The sequence below is a fragment of the Pholis gunnellus genome (genome assembly GCF_910591455.1).
Source record: "Pholis gunnellus genome assembly, chromosome: 17".
Taxonomy (NCBI): Eukaryota; Metazoa; Chordata; class Actinopteri; order Perciformes; family Pholidae; genus Pholis; species Pholis gunnellus.
In genome coordinates this window covers 7,563,938-7,583,216 of record NC_136544.1, presented here as the reverse complement: position 1 = coordinate 7,583,216, position 19,279 = coordinate 7,563,938, and the positions used below count along the sequence as shown (strand labels likewise).

At 46.9% G+C, this 19,279-nt stretch overlaps 2 protein-coding genes across 3 annotated transcripts in view; one reads left to right on the top strand and one right to left on the bottom strand.

The window, feature by feature from the left end:
• Window positions 1–12,493, top strand: part of plekhh3 (pleckstrin homology, MyTH4 and FERM domain containing H3) — a 30,405-nt gene extending 17,912 nt beyond the window's left edge. The window contains exons 5-13 of one of the 2 annotated variants that reach the window (XM_079177472.1): window positions 1,084–1,241; window positions 3,430–3,553; window positions 4,172–4,469; window positions 6,323–6,530; window positions 6,691–6,818; window positions 7,430–7,550; window positions 7,964–8,452; window positions 8,616–8,807; window positions 10,082–12,493. In XM_079177472.1, coding sequence (XP_079033598.1) covers window positions 1,084–1,241; window positions 3,430–3,553; window positions 4,172–4,469; window positions 6,323–6,530; window positions 6,691–6,818; window positions 7,430–7,550; window positions 7,964–8,452; window positions 8,616–8,807; window positions 10,082–10,252 — 1,889 coding nt within the window. In that variant the 3' untranslated portion in view covers window positions 10,253–12,493. Of the gene's footprint in view, window positions 1–1,083; window positions 1,242–3,429; window positions 3,554–4,171; window positions 4,470–6,322; window positions 6,531–6,690; window positions 6,828–7,429; window positions 7,551–7,963; window positions 8,453–8,615; window positions 8,808–10,081 lie in introns of both variants that reach the window. The other variant, XM_079177471.1, reaches the window with a different exon arrangement.
• Window positions 12,494–12,887: 394 nt separating this feature from the next.
• tubg1 (tubulin, gamma 1) lies at window positions 12,888–19,049 on the bottom strand. Its single transcript, XM_079176809.1, has 11 exons — window positions 18,898–19,049; window positions 18,357–18,469; window positions 17,864–18,031; window positions 17,697–17,765; window positions 16,703–16,782; window positions 16,480–16,606; window positions 15,529–15,615; window positions 15,013–15,162; window positions 14,733–14,885; window positions 14,490–14,651; window positions 12,888–14,039 (listed from the first exon to the last, which is right to left on the bottom strand). Exons 1-11 carry the CDS (start codon window positions 18,944–18,946, stop codon window positions 13,842–13,844), a joined length of 1,356 nt encoding a protein of 451 aa, XP_079032935.1. The 5' UTR covers window positions 18,947–19,049; the 3' UTR covers window positions 12,888–13,841.
• Between the last annotated feature and the right edge of the window lie 230 nt (window positions 19,050–19,279).

Here is a 19,279-nt window from a genome sequence, read left to right as displayed (position 1 = left end):
GCCCCAGCTGTGTTTGGTCCAAGATGTGGCTCAAGGTTGGTTTAGAAACCTCACATCTGAGTAATCAACGGGGGCTTCCCCCTTCCCTTTCTGGGATGAAAGAAACATAAGACATAGAGAATATAGAGGAAACGATTTTCTGTACGGGAAGAGTCACAGGGATGACTTGTCTTTTTTCAAAGCTGTATTACTCAAACATGTCGTCCTCTCTCTACGTTTGTCTGCCTGCCCATCAATGGAGGGGATTATGTCCTGCTGATTTCCCCAAACCGCTTAAACTGTCCAAACTATTGTATGAACCGAAACCCAAACATAGTTTTTACTAACTGAATATGCCAGGGGACTTTCAGGACAGAAGTGCACTTTCAATAGTGGCTTTGTCACAAGCACGATTGGGTGTTTCACTACGGAATAACCTTATGTTCCTCCTAAATCACTGAGAAAGTAGCATGAGGCATTTACTTCCTCTGTGTATTTTCAGGTCCTTACCATAAAATAGTAGTTCCCCTTAAGGGTTCTATCTCTGGCATTGTTGAAACTTTACCGAGTTAGTAAGTGCACCAAACAGGTTCATAGTTGGCAATGGCAATATCACCATGTTATAATCTCACTTGTCAAACCTCTTGATTTGAAGTTTGTACCTCACCAAGAACCTAAACAAAGATGTGTGTGGTGCCAAGTCACGTAGCAGGAAAGGCTGATAACAGCCGTGGGCCTGCAGAGGGTTACGTCTAATACTTCCTCTGCACAAGGAGGAAGTGCGTCTTTTTTCACTTTTTGTCCAAGAAGAGTATCGCTGAGGGGTTTGACACTTGTGTTCACGCTCATCGATGGAATTTCTGATTTTGTTTGGTTATGGCATGGTCTGAGGTTCCTCTCAGGCTGACCTTTGATTCTCAATGAAACCGAGAGAGGAAGTCAGGGAGAGGGATTCACACCAGCTATGCGGGGTGTCCCATGCAGAGACCATTTCACTGTTCTCTTCCCCATTTACTTAACATTTTCGGATGAAGTGCAGGTTGAGTTTCAAGTGCCAATCATATAAAATGCTCTGTTTTTGTGTGTGTCCGGCGTGTCTTCCAGGCCACTGGAGCATCACAGTTTATGGGCGGAAGCACTGCTACAGGCTGTACACCAAGCACTTCAACGAGGCTGTGCACTGGGCATGTGCCATCCAGAAGATCATTGATACCAAAGCACCAGTGGAAACACCAACACAGCTCCTGATTCGAGACGTCGAGGTGGGCCACGCAACACACACACACACACACACATACACACACACACACGTACACAAAAAAAAACATACACATACAGTTGCTGTTGCTTCCCCCTCTGTTCTGTCACCATGGAAACCACACGGCCTCATTAGCCCTGAAGTCCAAAGTTTGCCCTGCTTGCCTTTTCTCTTTTGAATGATCTCATCTTATTTCCACCACACCGGGACAGGACATAATAACAGACCTGAAACGGAGAGGTCGTTTCAAGATAAAGTTAGTTCCAGTTGTCGGGTGCTCAGAAAAGTTTGATGAGTGGGATTTGAGAAGGATGCTTTTTGCTTTACCGTCTCACATGGAAGGAGAGTGGAGTGGAGTGGAGTGGAGTGGAGTGGAGTGGAGTGGAGGGTCAGCCATATTTTTAGACCGGCGGTTGCTAGAGAACACAGCATGCTGGAATCTCATTGAGCACACAGATGACTCGCCTTGCAGCCCCTGAGGAGAAGAGAGGGGCAGTTTTGGCAGAGGAGGGCTTGGCGTGAAGCAGAAGGGACAGATAAGCGGTCCTTTGCCTGGCCTCCTGTCTCGGTAATCTCCCAACGAGAGTCTCTAATCTCAAAGAAAGTGGTTAATCTGCTTGCCTCCGTCTGCTTCGCCAGGAGGGGTCAAGTTAGTCATTTGGATGAGCCTGGTGGGCCTGCTTTTAAAGTGCACCTCATTCATTGTTTTGCTTTTCCCACCTGAAGTCTCATCATCGGTCTTTGTCTCTCACACTGTCTCTGTCTGTTGCTTTCTTACTCCCTCACCTTGACACAAAGGCACACTTTGGCGAGGTATTTCCCCTCTTGAGTGTGAGATTAGAACTGCTGCTGCTGCAAAAAAAAAAATCAAAGAGAGAATGAACAGGAGAGGCTTTGTGTGAACAGGAGTGCTCTCTTATCTTTTCAAATATAGATTCATGTTCTAACCACAGAGCAGGGATTGCAGTGTTAGCCTTAAACCTTCAGCCAGAGGCCATGTGTGAAAGAGAGAAAAATGGAGAAGAACTGCACTGTCGTGAATCTCACACCATATTTAAGAGACAAAGGACAAACAAAGTGTGAAATGATAAGCCTACCTAAAATGTCTGGGGTAAATATCCCTCACAGTTAACATACAGACTATAATTTTCTGTGCACTGAGATATTATCAGCGACAGGTGCACATAGTTTTGCTTTCACCTGCAAATAAAGCGGTTTAGATGATTTAGCCTTCTGTTTTTTTTCTTTTTGCCTCCACTGCCCTTGTAATTTGCTATATCACCAGATCTTAGCAATTTCTTCGGTGAGCATAATGTTGTCATATATCTTATAGAAATGACAAGACACAAGTTGTTATAAATGAGAATTATCCTTTTAGAAAATGGATCATTTGGGAAATTTGCTTATTCACTCTCATGCCGAGAGTTAGATGAGAAGGTCGGTACCGCTCGCATGTCTGCATGCTATGTTTGAAGCTATCGGCTTCCAGGCTAGATGTTTCCCCCTTTCCAGTCTTTGTGTGTGTGTGTCTATGGGCCTAACCATGTACGTACAGTGAAAGCATTTCATCTGGGATGTCGTGCTGTATCCTGCTACTCAAGATCTACAGGGCAGCATCTCATTCCCACATTTCAAACAGACAAGCCTGTCACTATTGTGCACCAAACACTTCAGAAGAATGTGTCAACTTTACCCCACTAAGAAAGGGGGAGTAAGCGGGCTTGTCTTGTAGCCAGGGAGAAAGGGCGGCTGGTTTGAGGGTGTGCAGAGACAGAAGAGATCCAGAGCAGTGGCAACGTTACTAATGAGCAACAGGTGCTAGAGGGCAGTAGCATGGAAGCCATCTGTACCGCTGGAAGGCATCTATCCACATAGGCAACGAAAGACACAAACACGCACACTAAACTCATTGACACCAGCAGATAAAATATAACGTGTCAGTCGCGCTAGTGCGGTTTGCTGGGTCATCACTTGACCTTCATGCTGCTTTGAAAGTTGCCAGAGCTGAATTGTGACCCTGGTCAAGACGACCCCAGTCACCCCGGACAGACAAACACACATGCTCAATCACCCGCTCACTGACGTGCTTCCAGGTTGGCTGCAGGCATATTGAATGCAGATGAAAGTTAGTTTTTTACTGTGTCTATTGATGTTATCGTCACATTTTATTTTTTTTTACTTGTGTGCTTTAGGAGAATAAGTTCAACCCTGAGGTAGTGGAGCACATCTACCAGCACAATCCCATCTTGAAGTACACCCAGTGCCCCCTGTACGCTCCTCTGCTGCCCTTCCCTTACGGCAGCCTGGAGCACACGTGTAAGTAGTTAACATATACTCATCAGGTATTATCATGGCTAGCATGTCTGAAGTTGCACTGGTGTTGTCAACAAATATGGAAGTATTGATACATATCAGTACTTAATTTTTTTAAATTATTTTTACTTTTGCAGGCAACTAAGTGCTTGCAATTGAAGCGGGTTTAGATCTCAGAGGTGACGGTTGAGTCTTCCTTGAAGCTGTTTTAAGACTAAATGAACAGTTATTTATGCTATCTAGCTGAAACGGGCCACTCAAGCCTGTGTTTATATCCAGTTAGCAACCCGTTCAAGGCTTTTTTTTGCCATTTGGCAATATGTGTCAAACCTGTTCTGTTTGAATTGCTCAGAGGCAGCTTTTAGCACAATGCAATGCAGGACCGTTCTGCTTTCTGCTTGGCTGTTTCAGTAAAACAAGCGCCAACAGGGGCACGCCACAAAACAAAAAGATAAAAAAAACACATGTATTATGTAATAAATACATTATTAATAAATTATAGTATTATAGCTTAAAGGTCTGCAGCAGCTTAATGTTTACACAACAAAATGTAAAAAAAGGAAAGGCAAAAAAATCCAATCAGAGTATAAGACAATGTTGCACTGCTTCTCTTCTCTCCAGACCACAGTGGGAAAGGCTACGGCTCGGTGCGCGAGGAGGCCGTGAAGCTCTTCAACTGCCTGCAGCAGCTGGAGTCGGCACGGGAGCCGGTTCCCATCATCCAGGGCGTGCTGCAGACCTGCCTGGACCTGCGGCCTCTCCGCGACGAGGTCTACTGCCAGCTAGTGAAGCAGACCAGCTACACTCCTGCCCCGTACACCGCCGCACACCTCCGCTACTGGCAGCTTCTCACCTGCATGAGCTGCACCTTCCTGCCTGGGCTCACTGTGCTCAAGTACCTGCGATTCCACCTCAAGAGGTGAGATACTAAAGGGATCCTCGAATTTGTAAGAGGTAATACAGTTGACATTAATGTTTATAAGTATTACAACCAATAACTGGCCAAGGCTTATGTCTTCAGGTTTTTAAGAGAAAGTTTTCGGTTGGATTTTGTATAGATGAATCCTGGGGAAAGCTGTTTACATCATCTCCTAAAAATGTCCTTTTTTTAGCCGGCTCCGATTTATCCCAATGGGAAACATGACTTGTTGAAGACAGGTGGAAAAACACTACAGTGAATCCTTCAGTTTAAAGAAGTAGAAACGTCAGTTGGAATATTGCGGTGTTGTTGTTTTTTATATTAATGAAAATGATTTTGCATGATCTTGATCCAAGTCAAGTTGTAGCAACAAGATGCAGTCCCAGTCCCATAAGAATACTCCATCAGCCCCAGGAATCAGTTGTTAGTTATGAGGAGGAACAGGTTGAATGCTGGGTAAACCAGTAGTGTGTAGTAGCAGGGAAAACACGGGGTCTAGACGGTGGGCAAAAAGCAGGCGCCAGCACCACAGACCACCAGTTTAGATATAGTAGCGTGATATGCCTTCACATTGTTAGCGTGCTCCCCAGACAGATCCAGTGTTTTAGGGATGGATTTACAGGTCTGAATTAGCCCCTCTGTCGTGCATGCTAATCTAAGTTATTAACAGTGCTAATCTCCTGCTCCAAATTTTCTGTCTTACGCCGTACCATCAAACCACTAAAATGTTCTATCTATATGTCTGTAATGGGTATCGCTCTCTAGCTAATAGAACGGTTGCATGCAATGGCGAATTCATAATGACACCGTGGAACTCGCTGCCTGTGTGTTTTGATGCGTGTTGCCGTCGTTCTCACGCACTCTCTCACTCTGTGGATCTGTGCTGAGGCTGCAGCTGGGCAGAACTAAGACTGGAGCTGGGAAGTGAGCCCAGAAACCCTCCTCCACTCCCCCAGACCCTTGAGATAACCCCCCAGGGAATGTCTGCTGTCAGAGAGAACTGGCCAGAAGAAAGAAAGCAGAGGAGGGGGCAAGAAAGGAGGAAAGAGCAGAGAGGGCTGAAGACATGAGGGTATAGGAAGGATCACGCAGACCCAGTGGAACATTCCTAATTATCTTTCAGCAGGGTAAATCCCACCCTGTGGCCATATAGTTATGAGAGAGCGAGACATTGGAGGGAGTGAGAGGGCCTCTAGATGTCTGGCAGAATGTTGGAGGCCGTCTTGCTCCCCTCTCTCTGTCCTCGTGGTATGATTGTTTCCTTCCTATTTTCACGTTGTTTACACAGGGCTGAGCTCATAACTCCATCAGGTTGTATTTAACACCTTTCACACTGTGCAAAGTGTGCGACACTTCAGGCTCCAGTTGGCTGCCTTCGAGTCCCCTCTTTTTAAAACAACAGCGCACACACACTCACCTACCACTCCTGGACACTCCACTGGGAGGAAGTGGCGGGTCACTCCGGTTCACAGGAGCGGAAACACCTTTTCCTGTTTCGTGCGCTACCCAAAGTCAAACATGTTTTCTTTGCCGTTTTCCTTTTCTTTGAGGGATGTTGAGCCTTTTTTAAGTCCTAAGAGCTAAAGTGAGAACATTTGTCATTCCTCGCCTCATTGACTCTCGAGCGTTGCCAGCTCAAAGAAAAATAAAGAACTCGGTTGAATTAATAGGATGACGCAAAGTCCATAATCATAGCATAACACTTTACAGACTTTGAATCACTGTTAACATCTCGAGCATTAACAAGTTCTCCCTTTTAAGTATTGAATATCATTTTTGCTGGCAAATATCTAGGAAGTATAAATGCGCTGACACACGCGACACGTATCCACCCGTCTCACTCTTTCTTGCAGGGTCCAGAGCCAGAGTCCCGAGTCTGAGATGGATAACTATGCGTCTTTCATCAGCGAGGCTCTGGAGAAGACCAAGTGTCGGGAGTGTGTGCCATCCTGGGAGGAGATCCAGATGCTGATGAGCCGACAGGAGATGCTGTGCACTGTGCACTATCCTGGCCCGTTATCGTGCCAGCTCTTCATCAGCTCGCACACTACGGCCAATGAGGTTTGGGCACATTTAACTGTATTCCACTGTAAAGCACAACTTTCTCAATCTTTCAGCTTCTCACACGTTCCTGTTCAAAACCTTCTAGCGTAATCTGGCATCTAGTGACATTACTTAACCACCCCGTCTTTTCAACGCACTTCCTGTTGCCGCTCACCAGGTGGTTCGAATGATGCAGCAGAAGCTCGGCCTGCAGGAGAGCAAAAACACGTTTGCTTTGTACGAGCAGAATGCACTGTGGGAGCAGCCGGTCGCTGGCAGCGCACTGATCGCAGACATCCTGACCAGGTTTGAAAAGTGATTGTCCGTCTTCACCCTGTAAAACAGAACAGACAGACACCCAGGGGAGGTCAGACACAATAAAACCAAGCAGACAGACACGCTATCAAAGCACTTTGTCTCCGTCTGGCAGGAATCTCTTTATCTATGTGTCACCCCTTAGATGAATGCCAACAGAGCGGTGGATTGTATATTTATCTTCGCTAGTCCAACTCCCATGCCGAGCGTTATCCAGTACCCTTGATAACCGGTGACCTTGTTGGTCAAACATGACACCTTACTGGGAAACTGGACTTGTGTCACTATTTCTGTCAGCAAAGCCAGCCAGTCGCTGAACAGCCAAGGTGAAGCTGATGTCATTGGGTTGCGCAAGGCAAAGTCTCAAATGAAACGATAATGCACCCAGCTGGAATAAAAGGGAGCTTTTGCTTTTGTTGTTTGTTTTTTTTGGACGTCTGTGTCCTCACAGTTCTGGGTGACAGAGAAAACATGCAAACAAATAAACCGCAACGTTACTAAACAACATTATTACACATTGAGGAGGCAATATCTTGTAACATATTAACATCTAGGCTTTTAATTCTCGGTATATTTGTTCCCTTTCTGTCTTTTCTGTGCAGCCTCTCCATCAAAGAGTCGGAGTCTAAATCCCAATGGAAACTGTGTTTCAAGCTCTACTGCCTGTTGGATGCTGACAGCATATCAGTGGACAGCATTGAGTATCTCTTCCTCTTTGAGCAGGTAATGTAGCAGAACACAAGTCCTCAGAGGGCAGAGTCCTCCTTGGAGAGGTGTATTTGGTATTTCAGTGCTGATAATGAGATATAATTCATTGTTCTGCAGTGACTCATTCCCCGCGTTTCATTGGATTATTAAGTTTTTAGTTAACAATCATTAACGTCTTATAGGCTGCGATTGAAATAAAGCACAGTGCATAAAAAAAAGCATGACTAAGAGCACTGGCTGTAGCGCAGAGGGGGTAAAGGGCAGCCAGCACTGGTTTCATTAGTTTTTCCAGAGGACTCCCATAAAAGAGTTATGGGACAAAATAAAACAAGGTGGGGTAGAAGGGATTGATGGCAGGACTGAGGCTACAACTGACAAATTAGTTCGGTCTCTCCCCGTTTGTCCTCACTTTGGCCTTTGCTCTTTAGTGCCATGAGATGGTGGTGCGTGGCCAGCTGCCAACCTGTGATGAGGACCTGCAGGCCTTAGCGTCCCTGAGGCTTCAGTGTCTGATGGGTGACTTCAGCACACATGCCCCCTGCCCTCCTCTGGACGAGCTTTACCCAGGTCCCATGCTCGAGGCTCGAGTCGTCGTGTCCCTTTCTGCGCCCCAAGCCTTGCCTCCTTGCCAGGTGGCGGCTCAGGACTGCCCCACGGCACAGCGCTTCCCCACGGGCCTCCTGGCAGGGACGCTGTGGAGCCACACCGCTATAGCAGCGCACAAGCAGAAGGTGGAGCAGGACATGCGTCTGCGGAGCCGGCTGAAGGAGGAGGCAGCAGCTGTCATGGGATCCATCCTGGAGCGCTGGAAAGACCTGGCCGGCTACAGCCGCAGGGACAGTATGGCTGCCTACCTCACAATTGCACGCCAGTGGTCGGGCTTTGGATGCACTCTTTATGAAGTGGACTTTTACATTGTGAGTATTGTGGGGTCCGCTTTGGTTTTGTTGTTGGACTAAAAGGTTTTCACTCCTCAGTGCTGAAGAGTCACATGGACTCTTGAGATGAATCAAAGCAGAGCTGTGAGCTGTTCTGACATCTGCTTACCTTCCCCCCCCCCCCCCCCCCCCCCACACACAGAGTTCGACAGGGAGTTTTTCCCAGAAGCTGTGGTTGGGTGTAGCTGCTACATCCGTGTCTCTGTATCGGCAGGGAGAGGCTGAGGCCCTGGAGTCCTTCCCTTATGGCCAGATCTGTTCTTACGGCGTATCTGATAGCAACACCTTCAAGATCACAGCTGGGGATCGGGATCTGCTGTTTGAAACCACCAAGGTATAGTGGCTCACGCCCCAGGTTATCATATACAGTCTGAAGGTTAAAGGAAGTCAAATCTTGTCATTACTGGAGCTGTTTCTCCACTTAGCTTAGACACAAGCTATCTCCACTGTAGTCAGGATTCAGTTTGTGTGCAGTGCCGGGCCAAGTGGCCTTATCACCATGCAATGTTCTGCAGAGTAAGTGAAAGAAGCACGCTGTCTGCTCATGATACCCCCCTCCCTCCAGCTCTCTGACCCACTTTAAAAACACTCATTAATTTGGTCTAAATAGAGAGCACACAACCTGCCCCTGCTCTCCAACCGATGCTAACCACCAAAAGTCTAACATCCTGGCATTAAATGGCAACTGGGGGGTGAGATTTATTGCAGTGGTTGGATTAAAATATTAGGCAACATTTCTCAGAAGCATGGATGTTCTTCCAAACAGCAGAGAACAGATCTTGCCTTTCACGGGGCAGATTAGCTTGCATCTTCCCACGCGGAAACAAAAAATCCCTCTGTGATCTCTCATGGGGCACAAAAGTGGCTTTTATTTATTTATTGGACGCACAGGCGAATTGAAACAGAGCCCAGTAAGGCTCCTACTTTTATGAACTTCAGGTCCCGTATTGCTCTGACATGAATGTGCAGGCGTTGTGAGCTACTGGGCAGGAAGGAAAAAAAAAAAGAGAGAGAGAACGAAATGTTAGGGGGTGATTGTGGTTGGGCCTGGAGTTTAAGGGTAAGGGCGAGATTTGCTGCTCTTTCAAGGGTGACAGTTAAAGTTGAAGAGTAGGTGTAGGTTTAAACTTGGAGACTTGGTTTTACTCTATGTTCTCACACACCATGTTTAGGCAAGCATTAGCAGGACTAAAGTAAGGGTAATGGTCACGGTGGCTTATGGTGGTTTGGCGGTCATGTCCACCAAGGTCAGGGTAACCGAGAGACAGATGAACTCCTCGGCAGTGCCCGTACTTTTTCTCTGGTGCTGAATAAAATATGTCAAAGTGATGAAATATCCAAGTGTGTGTAATGCTTCTTTTTTCTGATCAAGGGGGGTGAGTGTGTGTGTGTGTGTGTGTGTGTGTGTGTGTGTGTCCTCCAAAATCTGCTAAACAACATCATCCTTGGCTTCTGGAGGATCCAGCTGGATGACATCATCCGTCTCCACCCTCGTGTGACAGTGCCAGACAGACACTGAGACTGCCACCAATCTGACCTCTCTCTCTCTCTCTCTTTCTCCCTCTGTGTCTCTCTCTCTCTCTCTCTCTCTCTCTCTCTCTGTCACAGCTGACTGAGATCATGCAGCTGATGAATGCGTATTTCAGTGCCATCCGTCGCCAGCGAGGGAAAGGGGAAGATGCGGACATCACCATAACGGAAAGCACAGGGGTGGGATTCCATCACCTAGCCTCGACGCACAAACACACCCTCCTGGAGCTGCCCTCGCACCCAGTTTGAACGAGACCCATAGCCGGAGACCCCCCCCTACCCCAACCCCCCATCGTCCTCCTCCACGTGGCCCCTATGAGGCCCAGCCCCAGTCCTCAGGACACCACGCCTCCTCCACTGGGAACGGCACGGCAGCCAAAACAAAGAGAGGGCTGTTTTCGCTCCCCATCCGTGAAAATAAACCCTTGCTGAGCTTTCCAGCTGAAGGAGCTGGCCGGTGGAGGAGGGAGGAGGGAGGAGGGAGGATGGAGGGGGTTGGGGACGGGACGGGACGGGACGGGAAGGCAAGGCAAGGCAAGGCAAGGCAAGGCAAGGCAAGGCAAGGCAAGGGGGTTCTGTTTTGCAAGTGAGGTCAGAAACCCACAGAAACCAATGCGGTTGCTGATGAGCTGTCACACACCCTCCACCCCATCCTGTCACGCAACCACCTCTGTTACCCAACATGGCAACACCCCCCCCCCCCCCCCCCCCTCCCCCTCGACAATGTGAGACGTTGGCGTGAGCCTTGCTGCATCAGGGAGAGATGGCATCACAGTTAGGACTTATGGCAACAATAAGCTGTGGTACTCATGAAGGTATGGCTTAGAGTGAAAACACTACTCTCTCTCTTTCTTCTCTCTCAACTTGTGCCATATTTGTGTTGCCTTTCCTAGAAGGCGGTCGTCCCTCATGCACTGCTGGAATAGTGTTGGGAACATTCAGTGACACACGCACGCGCACACACACACACACACACACACCTCTGTCTTTGGCTTTCTCTCTTTTTCTTACACACACACTCACTCAGTCACTCTCTCACGTGCCCTTATGCTGACATGTTCATCAGAGACGGTCCGTTTTCATAAGGTCTCAGCCCGGTTTGCATTACCTGGAACTGTTGATGCAGTCAGCCATGTGAACTTGGAACTGGAAACAGATGTTGAACTCTGTGGCTAAGTCACTTTGGCTGCCATTGCCATCTAGACTCTTACCGATGGGATTATCAGTGTGTGTGTGTGTGTGTGTGATCAAGAAAAAACGTTTCCTGGATTACACATTCAGGATCTGATTTAATTTTGTCTCACAGAAAACCAAAGGATTCTACGTTGTTCCCACCAAATTCTCTCATGTGTCCTTTGTTGTGCTGCTTGTCTTGGCTGTAATCCTCGACACGAAACTTTGTTAACACTTGACTGATTGGATAATTTTGCTTCTGTCAGTTACTATCCTCCTAATACAGCTCTACTCTGCTGAAAATAACAGGTGCTTCTCTGTTTATTGTTATTTTCATAAAATATATATATATATATATAATGGAAGAAATAGCAGAGTATACATAAAACCCTTAGTCAGAGATCTGGATCATTTAAGAAGTGACGCCATATTTACCATGCAGTTCCACATCAGTCCCCTGCTATTTAAACAGAAACCTTTTTAATCAGGCCATGGGTGCTTTTGTAGTATTATTTATGCAACCGTTGCTATTTTTTTTTTACTGTTCTTTATGTCTTAAATGCAGACCCAGATGTGTTTTGATATAAGGTTAACCAAGAGCCATACATGCTTTTTGGTTCTGCTCCCTTTAAAAGCAGTTCAGATGTGTAAATCCTGTGTAGCTCCATCTTTGTGTTCACTGTTTGAGTATTCGTGTGAAGCCAAAGTTTCGTCAAGTCATGGGTTTAAGCATGGACCAAAGATGTTTCTTTTTTTATTTTTATAACAATAAATTATCCCAAAAGCTGTAAACTCCCCCAATCTCTATTTGACTGTTGTCACATTTTACTAATTTTTCTTTAAACTTGATTGTCAGACAAATATGAAGACATCCTGTTGTATACATTGTACTCCTTATTTTAATGTCGATTACCTTTGAAGAATTTGATACCATAGATAGGCTTTGTAAATATCATTTTAGAGTACAGTCTGCTACACGGCCCCATGCGATAACCAGCCTCACCATGAAAGGCCTTGACGAGTCATTGCACAGCCAGCCCCGTCTCCTGCTCAGAGGCAGGTCTTTGCTTTTTCTACTGCAGCTGCAGGCAGCTCCGAGCTCCACCTTTTGAAAAGCAGATAAATCAAACTGCCCGTGTCGTTGCTTTGTATTAAGCTTGTTCGTACGCTGCATGGTACCTTTTTTTTAATGTAATGTGTGTTTGTGTGTGTGTGTATAGTTAATTGCACTGTTTGTTTTTAACTAACTTGAAAGTGCAATAAAAACTATAAATACTGTATGTAATTAATAAAAAAAAACAGCACCATTTTACCATATACTGAGTGTCAAGTAGTGTTGTGTAGCCTCAGCCGTCACTTCCTTTGTTTCATTTTCAGAAAATGTGCTTTCTTGTGCCTCGACTCGTGGAGCAGGGCAGGACTATTGTCTTCAACCAGACGCTTTATAAAAGGCTGACGTTTGGCGCCAGCAGCAGAGCTGAGAGCAGCACCCCCCCTCCTCCCCCCCCCCCCCCCCACCCGAAGCTTCTCTGGTTAAAAACAATGGCCGGTTGAGCAAACGTTGCTAAGTGCCTTCACGTTCCCCTGTGGTAATGAGCCTTAACTTGAGTTAGATGAACGGCCACCGGAACACTGCAGCTCCAGGTGAAGCAACAGCGGCGTTTTATCATTTTTGCAGATAGGTCAGACGAATGGAAAAAAATTGTAGAAAACGTGTTTATTCATCATTTCAAAAACAGGTCCAGTGAGCCAAGCGACATGAAACAGCACATTAAGTTAATACAGAGAATGCCAGTGAACCAGCGATTCGTTAAAGAGTGTATTTACAGGCGTAGAGATGAAGTGTTAACATGAAATTCTTGTTCATCCGTGCAAACTGTTACTTTTTCTATTGTACCTGACAAACGCCGTTGAAATGTCAACACCAGTTTTGGCTCACGCCCAACTCCCAACTTGACATTCTTGTTGGTCACGTACAGCGGGAACAAATGAGCAATGTGTGTCAGCAGCAGACAGACGGTACAAAGCACCACGACAGAAATGTCCGCGGGGGGGGGGGGGCTGCATTAATTAACCATCATGCAACACGGTCCGTCAATATTACTCCCATCACTCGAGGCAATCGCGTTGTAGGCTGTGGACGCAAAAAAAAAAACATAATACTGTACTGAGTACAGAAATAGAGCAAAACAAGGCGGCGAGTTGTCTGACTGCTGAAAACAAGAGGCTACAAGGCAGGAAAGCTGAATATAAGAAGAAGAAGAAGAAAAAACTATTAACAGACGTTTATAGATTGTTTTGTACAAGATATATTGATGCTCTCTGCACAGACGAACTCTTACTTTCACTTCACGGTTGTATTTAAACTGGGTCTGAGAATCGCGTGGATGTGATACAGTTCAGTCCATTTCCCTTTTTGGTTAATAAAATAACTGTTATGGCTGTTATAACAGTCATCCATCAGTCTCTTTTCAAATTTGAGTCACAATCATGTTGTACTATTTAATGCTATAACAGAAGCAGCTATAGCCAATCACCTGTCTTTTTGGGGACGCCCATGTGTAGGGACAATATTTAGAAAAGTGGAAGAAATTGAGTTAGAATAAACCAGCTGAGCACGTACGCCGACTCGATTGTAGTTGAGACACAAGACAACAATGTCCGTTCACTGTTCTTGCGTTCCCCAGGAGATGTAGTCGGGCCGCGTGGCCGCGCTGTACTCGTCGATCAGCTGCTGCACCACTTCGCGAGAGTTGTCCAGCTCGTCGAAGTTGTCCTTGAATATGTCCTCTTTGCGGAACTGCTCCAGGAAGGCTTCCCGCTTCCGCAGTTTGTCGTACTGCTTGCACGTCCGCTCGAACAGCTGTGGGACGACAGAGACGAAGTGGAAGTGATACGGTTCAGTTTGTCACTCGGACTTATTTAAAAGTTGGAACACTTTTTTTATTTTTATTTTTTTTTTTTTTAACTTCTGTTACCAGAAAGGAAACTGAAATGTATGACTTCACTGAAACTTCCTCAGATGGCTGCATTACTTCGAATTTAAATGTGGGCATTATACTGTGACTGTCTGTAAAGAGAGGAAGTCATTTAATGACATCACGAGGCTGCATTTTCCCTCAACTTCACAGCTCACATCTTAAACCACTAAAAAGGCGGAAAAAGAGGAATTCGACAATCGCCAAAAAAATCCCCTCCAACTGCTGCCGTCTTAGGATAATGCATATCCTTCAAGTATTGGCTCAGAACAAACGCTGGCGGAGAATGTAACTGAACAGATTGAGGCGACGCAACTCCTAAGATGAGCACTTACAGAGGAGATACTTGTGTGGTTGGCCATCATCAGGCCGCTGACTCGGTGGGCCGAAGGCAGGTACGGCGACTTCCTGGACAACGCCACCTGGATGCTGGCGGGACCCCAGGGAATGAAGCTGGCAAGTTTACGCTCCCGGATCCTTTGGAGGCTTTTGTGCACCTACAGTAGAGTACCAAAAAAATGGCTTTAAGCCGTCTGGAATTCATAGAAATGGAGATTGAAACACGCATGCGCTCGTACCTGCGTGGGGTCCACCTCTCCCTGGATGATGTTCAGGATGGCGATGTAGCAGTGGTTGGACTGCCGCTCTCGTCCCGTGGACACCATCACGTTCTTGGGCTGCAGGAGCCTCCTCATCACATCCAGCACCGTGGTTTTCCTCACGCTAGCAACCTGAAACACAGCGCCGTTTACCGACTCCAGCATCTCAGGGACTTTCAGTTACTTTAATTAAATATCAACCGAGGAACTGCAAGATTGCGTTCCATCACGGTCCCGCCGACGCTCTTCTGTCACTCACCGACTGGTCAGTAGTAAGTGGTGTGTAGCCAGTCATGAGGAAGTGGAGGCGGGGTGTGGGGATGAGGGACGCGATCAGGCCGATGAGGTCGTTGTTCATGTAGCCCGGGTAGCGCAGCGTGGTTGTGCTGGCAGACATGATGGTGGAAACCTGTGTGTGTGTGAAGGTACAGTACAGCTCAGACACAGGAGGTTTAAATATACTACAATCTGCTGAGAGCTTACACAGAAGTTATTAAGAATTTCAAAATCTCCAACCGCGGTTCCTGTCAAGCAAGCTGTCGCGCCAGCTTGCTTGACAGCGCCTCATTTCCAAGGACAGCTGAAATCCGGTCCGACGTGCAACCGACTCGCCAAACTAGTTTGTGAAGCTCGCCGATTTCGAAGCGAGCGACGTGCGTCTGGCAGAGCCTGTCTCCACGTTGGCCTTTGTTTGCACACGGCCCGGTAGTCGGGTATACCTAAACCCCTGCTGACTGACGAGCTGTGAAAACAACTGGAGGCCGTAACAACTCACCAGCTGGTTGATCTGAGAGAACGAGGGGTTCTGGATGTGCAGCCGGTCGGTGGCGATGCGATTTAGAGCCGTGTTATCCAACACCACCTGATGTGCAACACACACACACACACACACACACACACACACACACACACACACACACACACACACACACACACACACACACACACACACAGACACACACACACACACAGGAGGGTTATTATTAGACACATGAAGAGATAACAGAAAGAGAAGAGACTTCGTAGGTCACTAGACTGCTGCCGATGTTAAAGAGAGTAAGAACGCGTCCGTGTGAGGACTCTTAAAGTGTGACACAGTGAGCCGGATGTAAAACACACATTGCACAGTTGCAACAAGGGGGACAAGAGTCTATTAGCTCTCTGGCTAACTTAATCAACATGAGGGCCGTATGCAGGACCCTAGAGGAAGTAGGTATTAAAGAGAAAACACCATTAGACCGCTGGAGCATCTCAGACTAACGCAATCACCGACGTAAGACTGACTTTTATTAGGTTTGATTGCTGGCACTGCAGTTTGCTTCTTTATTAGTCTGCTGCACGATCACTGAGGAGGCCCAAGAAGTGGGATTGTCTGCTGACGGGAGAAGGAGTTCCTTATTAGGGGAGCGCCGTTACAGATATCGTACGGGCCTCGCATCGTCGTGATGCTGACATGTATTATTCTTATGATTTGTGACACATTTGTATGGACGTCGACACAGATGTAATGTCATAAAGAGCTACTTATGGATTTATCTATGTAGCTTTCTGCCAAATTGCAAAACCACACACTCAAAGGGGTGAAGTAACAATCTGTCTCGTGTTCCGGTTCAGCTCAGCTACGGTGTTGTATTTTGACAAGCCAACCGGGGCTCGTGTAAAAGTGTGTTTTAAGCCGTCTTGGGGACGTTGTTGTGTGGAGCACTGGGACTAATCAGCTGCTCACCACGCAGTCTGCGTTCTGGGTGAGCCTCTTCAGCGTGAGCAGCGAGTTGTACGGCTGAACGACCACGTCGCTCATCTCGTCCTGGTTTGGGAAAACAGAGTACGTCTGCACCAGCTTCTTCGGGTACCTGCAGATCAGAATATATAGTATTCACACACACACACACACACACACCAAGGAACGCGAAAATAAATTGTTTTCCAAACAAGTTGCATTTGTTGACCTGTCATTGAGTTTCTCCAGCAGATAGGATCCAAGCCCCGAGCCCGTCCCCCCAGCGATGGAATGACACAGGACGAATCCCTACGAAGACAAAACAGTTACTCACGTGTACAGCTCCAGCAATGTGCCACGTGTGTATGAAGCGCACTGTAAACTCCAGAAAAAGCCAAATGTGTGTGGGTGAGCAAATGCCTCTCTTGCCCTTGGCAGTTATATAAATGGGAGTGCAGCCCCACCTCACAAATAGGCTCCCTCTCTCTCCCCCCCATCCCCCCCAACGCAGCCCGGTAATACCTGCCTTCCACACTCGCCCGGCTATTATCACCACGCCACACCCTGCCAACACACACACACACACACACACACACACGCAGCAGCAGCAGCTCGGCCCACCTTGTTATCCGACGCACACACTCAATAATAATGTGGGGTCATAATGTGAATGAGTTACAGAAATTGCAGACCTTGAGAGGAAATGTGAGTTTTTTTCTTTAATGGGAGGCTGGCAGCTGGATGAAGTTCACCCCAAAAAAAAAAAAAAAAGAGGCTAAGAATAATAGTGAGGCGTGTGTGGGGCTCTGCTAGTTTTAGGATGTCAGGCACCGGCACCTTTTTAAACATGGTTTAGATCAAGTTGTTGGTTTCTGTTTTACCGCAGTGAAAGATGTGAGTCATGTTCGAGTACGATCAAGTGTTCACTGATATTATTCAGACCGGGGATGAATTACTGAACGGGCCTACCGGGCAGAGGCCCCGGGGCCAAAGAGCTACACCTGCAGAAATGTCCCCGAAAGACGAGAAACAACCACAAACAAGTCGTTTCCTGTTTGTTTGAGTCAGTCTGGGTATCGTGTTGCCATGTAGGAGCGGTGGCTTTATTACACGCTTGTGTCCATTGTTCGGGACAAAGTTCCTGCTGTTTCCGCAAGTTCAATCTGAAATGAACTACAAACGATGAATGCTTTTGATGTTTTCTTGCATGTTTGGGGACTTGCCTCCAGACTGTCACTGCCATCTGCCTCCCGGTCAATGATGTCAAAGATGTCTTCTTGGATTTTCTTGCCCTAAAAGGGGAAAGGGTAAAAACCAGAGCAGAATTGTAGATGTATTACTTTTGGTTTTTCAGGGTTCCAAAAAGAAACGCGTCATTCCCGGTGATCACCTGTGAATATCCGCTGGCCCAGTTGTTCCCGGCGCCTCCTCCGTGCTCAGACAGGTAGATGTTCTCCGGGTTGTAAAGGTTTGCGTACGGAGAGTTGAGGATGGAGTGGATCACCCTCGGCTCCAGATCCAGCAGAACGGCGCGTGGGATGTAGTGCTCATCGTCAGCCTGTGGAGTGTTCGGAATAACCAGGAGTTATCTGGTGATACTGCACAGTCTGTGAGGGGCCGTGTGTGTGTGTGTGTGTGTGTGTGTGTGTGTGTGTGTGTGTGTGTGTGTGTGTGTGTGTGTGTATGTGTGTGTGTGTGTGTGTGTGTATGTGTGTGTGTGTGTGTGTGTGTGTGTGTGTGTGTGTGCTTATGGAGTCAGTTTACACTGCACCCACTCCATCTAGTGGCAGATAACGTTGCTGCACAAAGACTGAACGTGCAAGCTTCATGGTGAGCAGAAAAGATGCTCCTTTTGTAACACGTGATGTGAGCGATAATGTTACCTGATAGAAGAACACATCCTTTCTGTCGGTCCCCTCAGTAGCAAACTCCTCCACGATCCCCTCTGGACTGATGCCATGCTCTGCACACAGCTGCTTCCAAAACTCAAAACCAACTGCAAAAAAACGGAGAGAGAGAGAGAGAGAGAGAGAAGGTTAGCAGAACGTAAACGTTAGGACACGTTAATTAGCAGTTTGTACCCGTAATAGACCAACAGTGTGCACATCAAAGTTACTTCACGTTGTCACAACCTGCGTTGTTGTCTAAATGACACCACGCAGGTAACGTCATTTAACGGTAACGTGTTTTGTACTTGTAATGTTAGAGATCCCGTTACCCACTCGTAGGCTAAGCTAGGTCACGCTCTCGCTGTTTATGTTCGCTATATTTTGATGTTAGCTAGATTTAGCTAGCTACCGCCTTTGCGTGACAGATCATCCTAGCTAGCTAGCTAACTTAAATATCGGACATTGGCTAACGTAGTAAGGTTTGAGTGTGAGAAGAGGGATAGCAATATTAACAATCATCTCGTCGGTCACGTACTTTGATTTCCACACTGTCCGAGCTGGAGCGTTATGATTTCCCGAGGCATCTTCGGTATTCCGGTGCTCCTTATTTAGCTAGCCCGCTTGCTAGCTAAACAAAACAAGAAAAGTCGACTGCTGCTCACACTGCTCCACCACCAGCGCGCTGCTTCCCGCTTGGTGCTGATGTGACGCTCCAAGCAATCTTCTTCTGCTGTGTATAGGCGGGTTGATACGTGATAATAAAGGTGACTACCGCCGCCTACTGTGTCGGAGTTTGTCGAGTCATAAAGCAGACTTTTCAACAGATTTCAAACTATGTTACAGGCAGAAAATCCAGACAAATTGTAGGGAATCCTCACATTTACAAGCCTAATTCACACGAAAGCCATGAAGGTTGC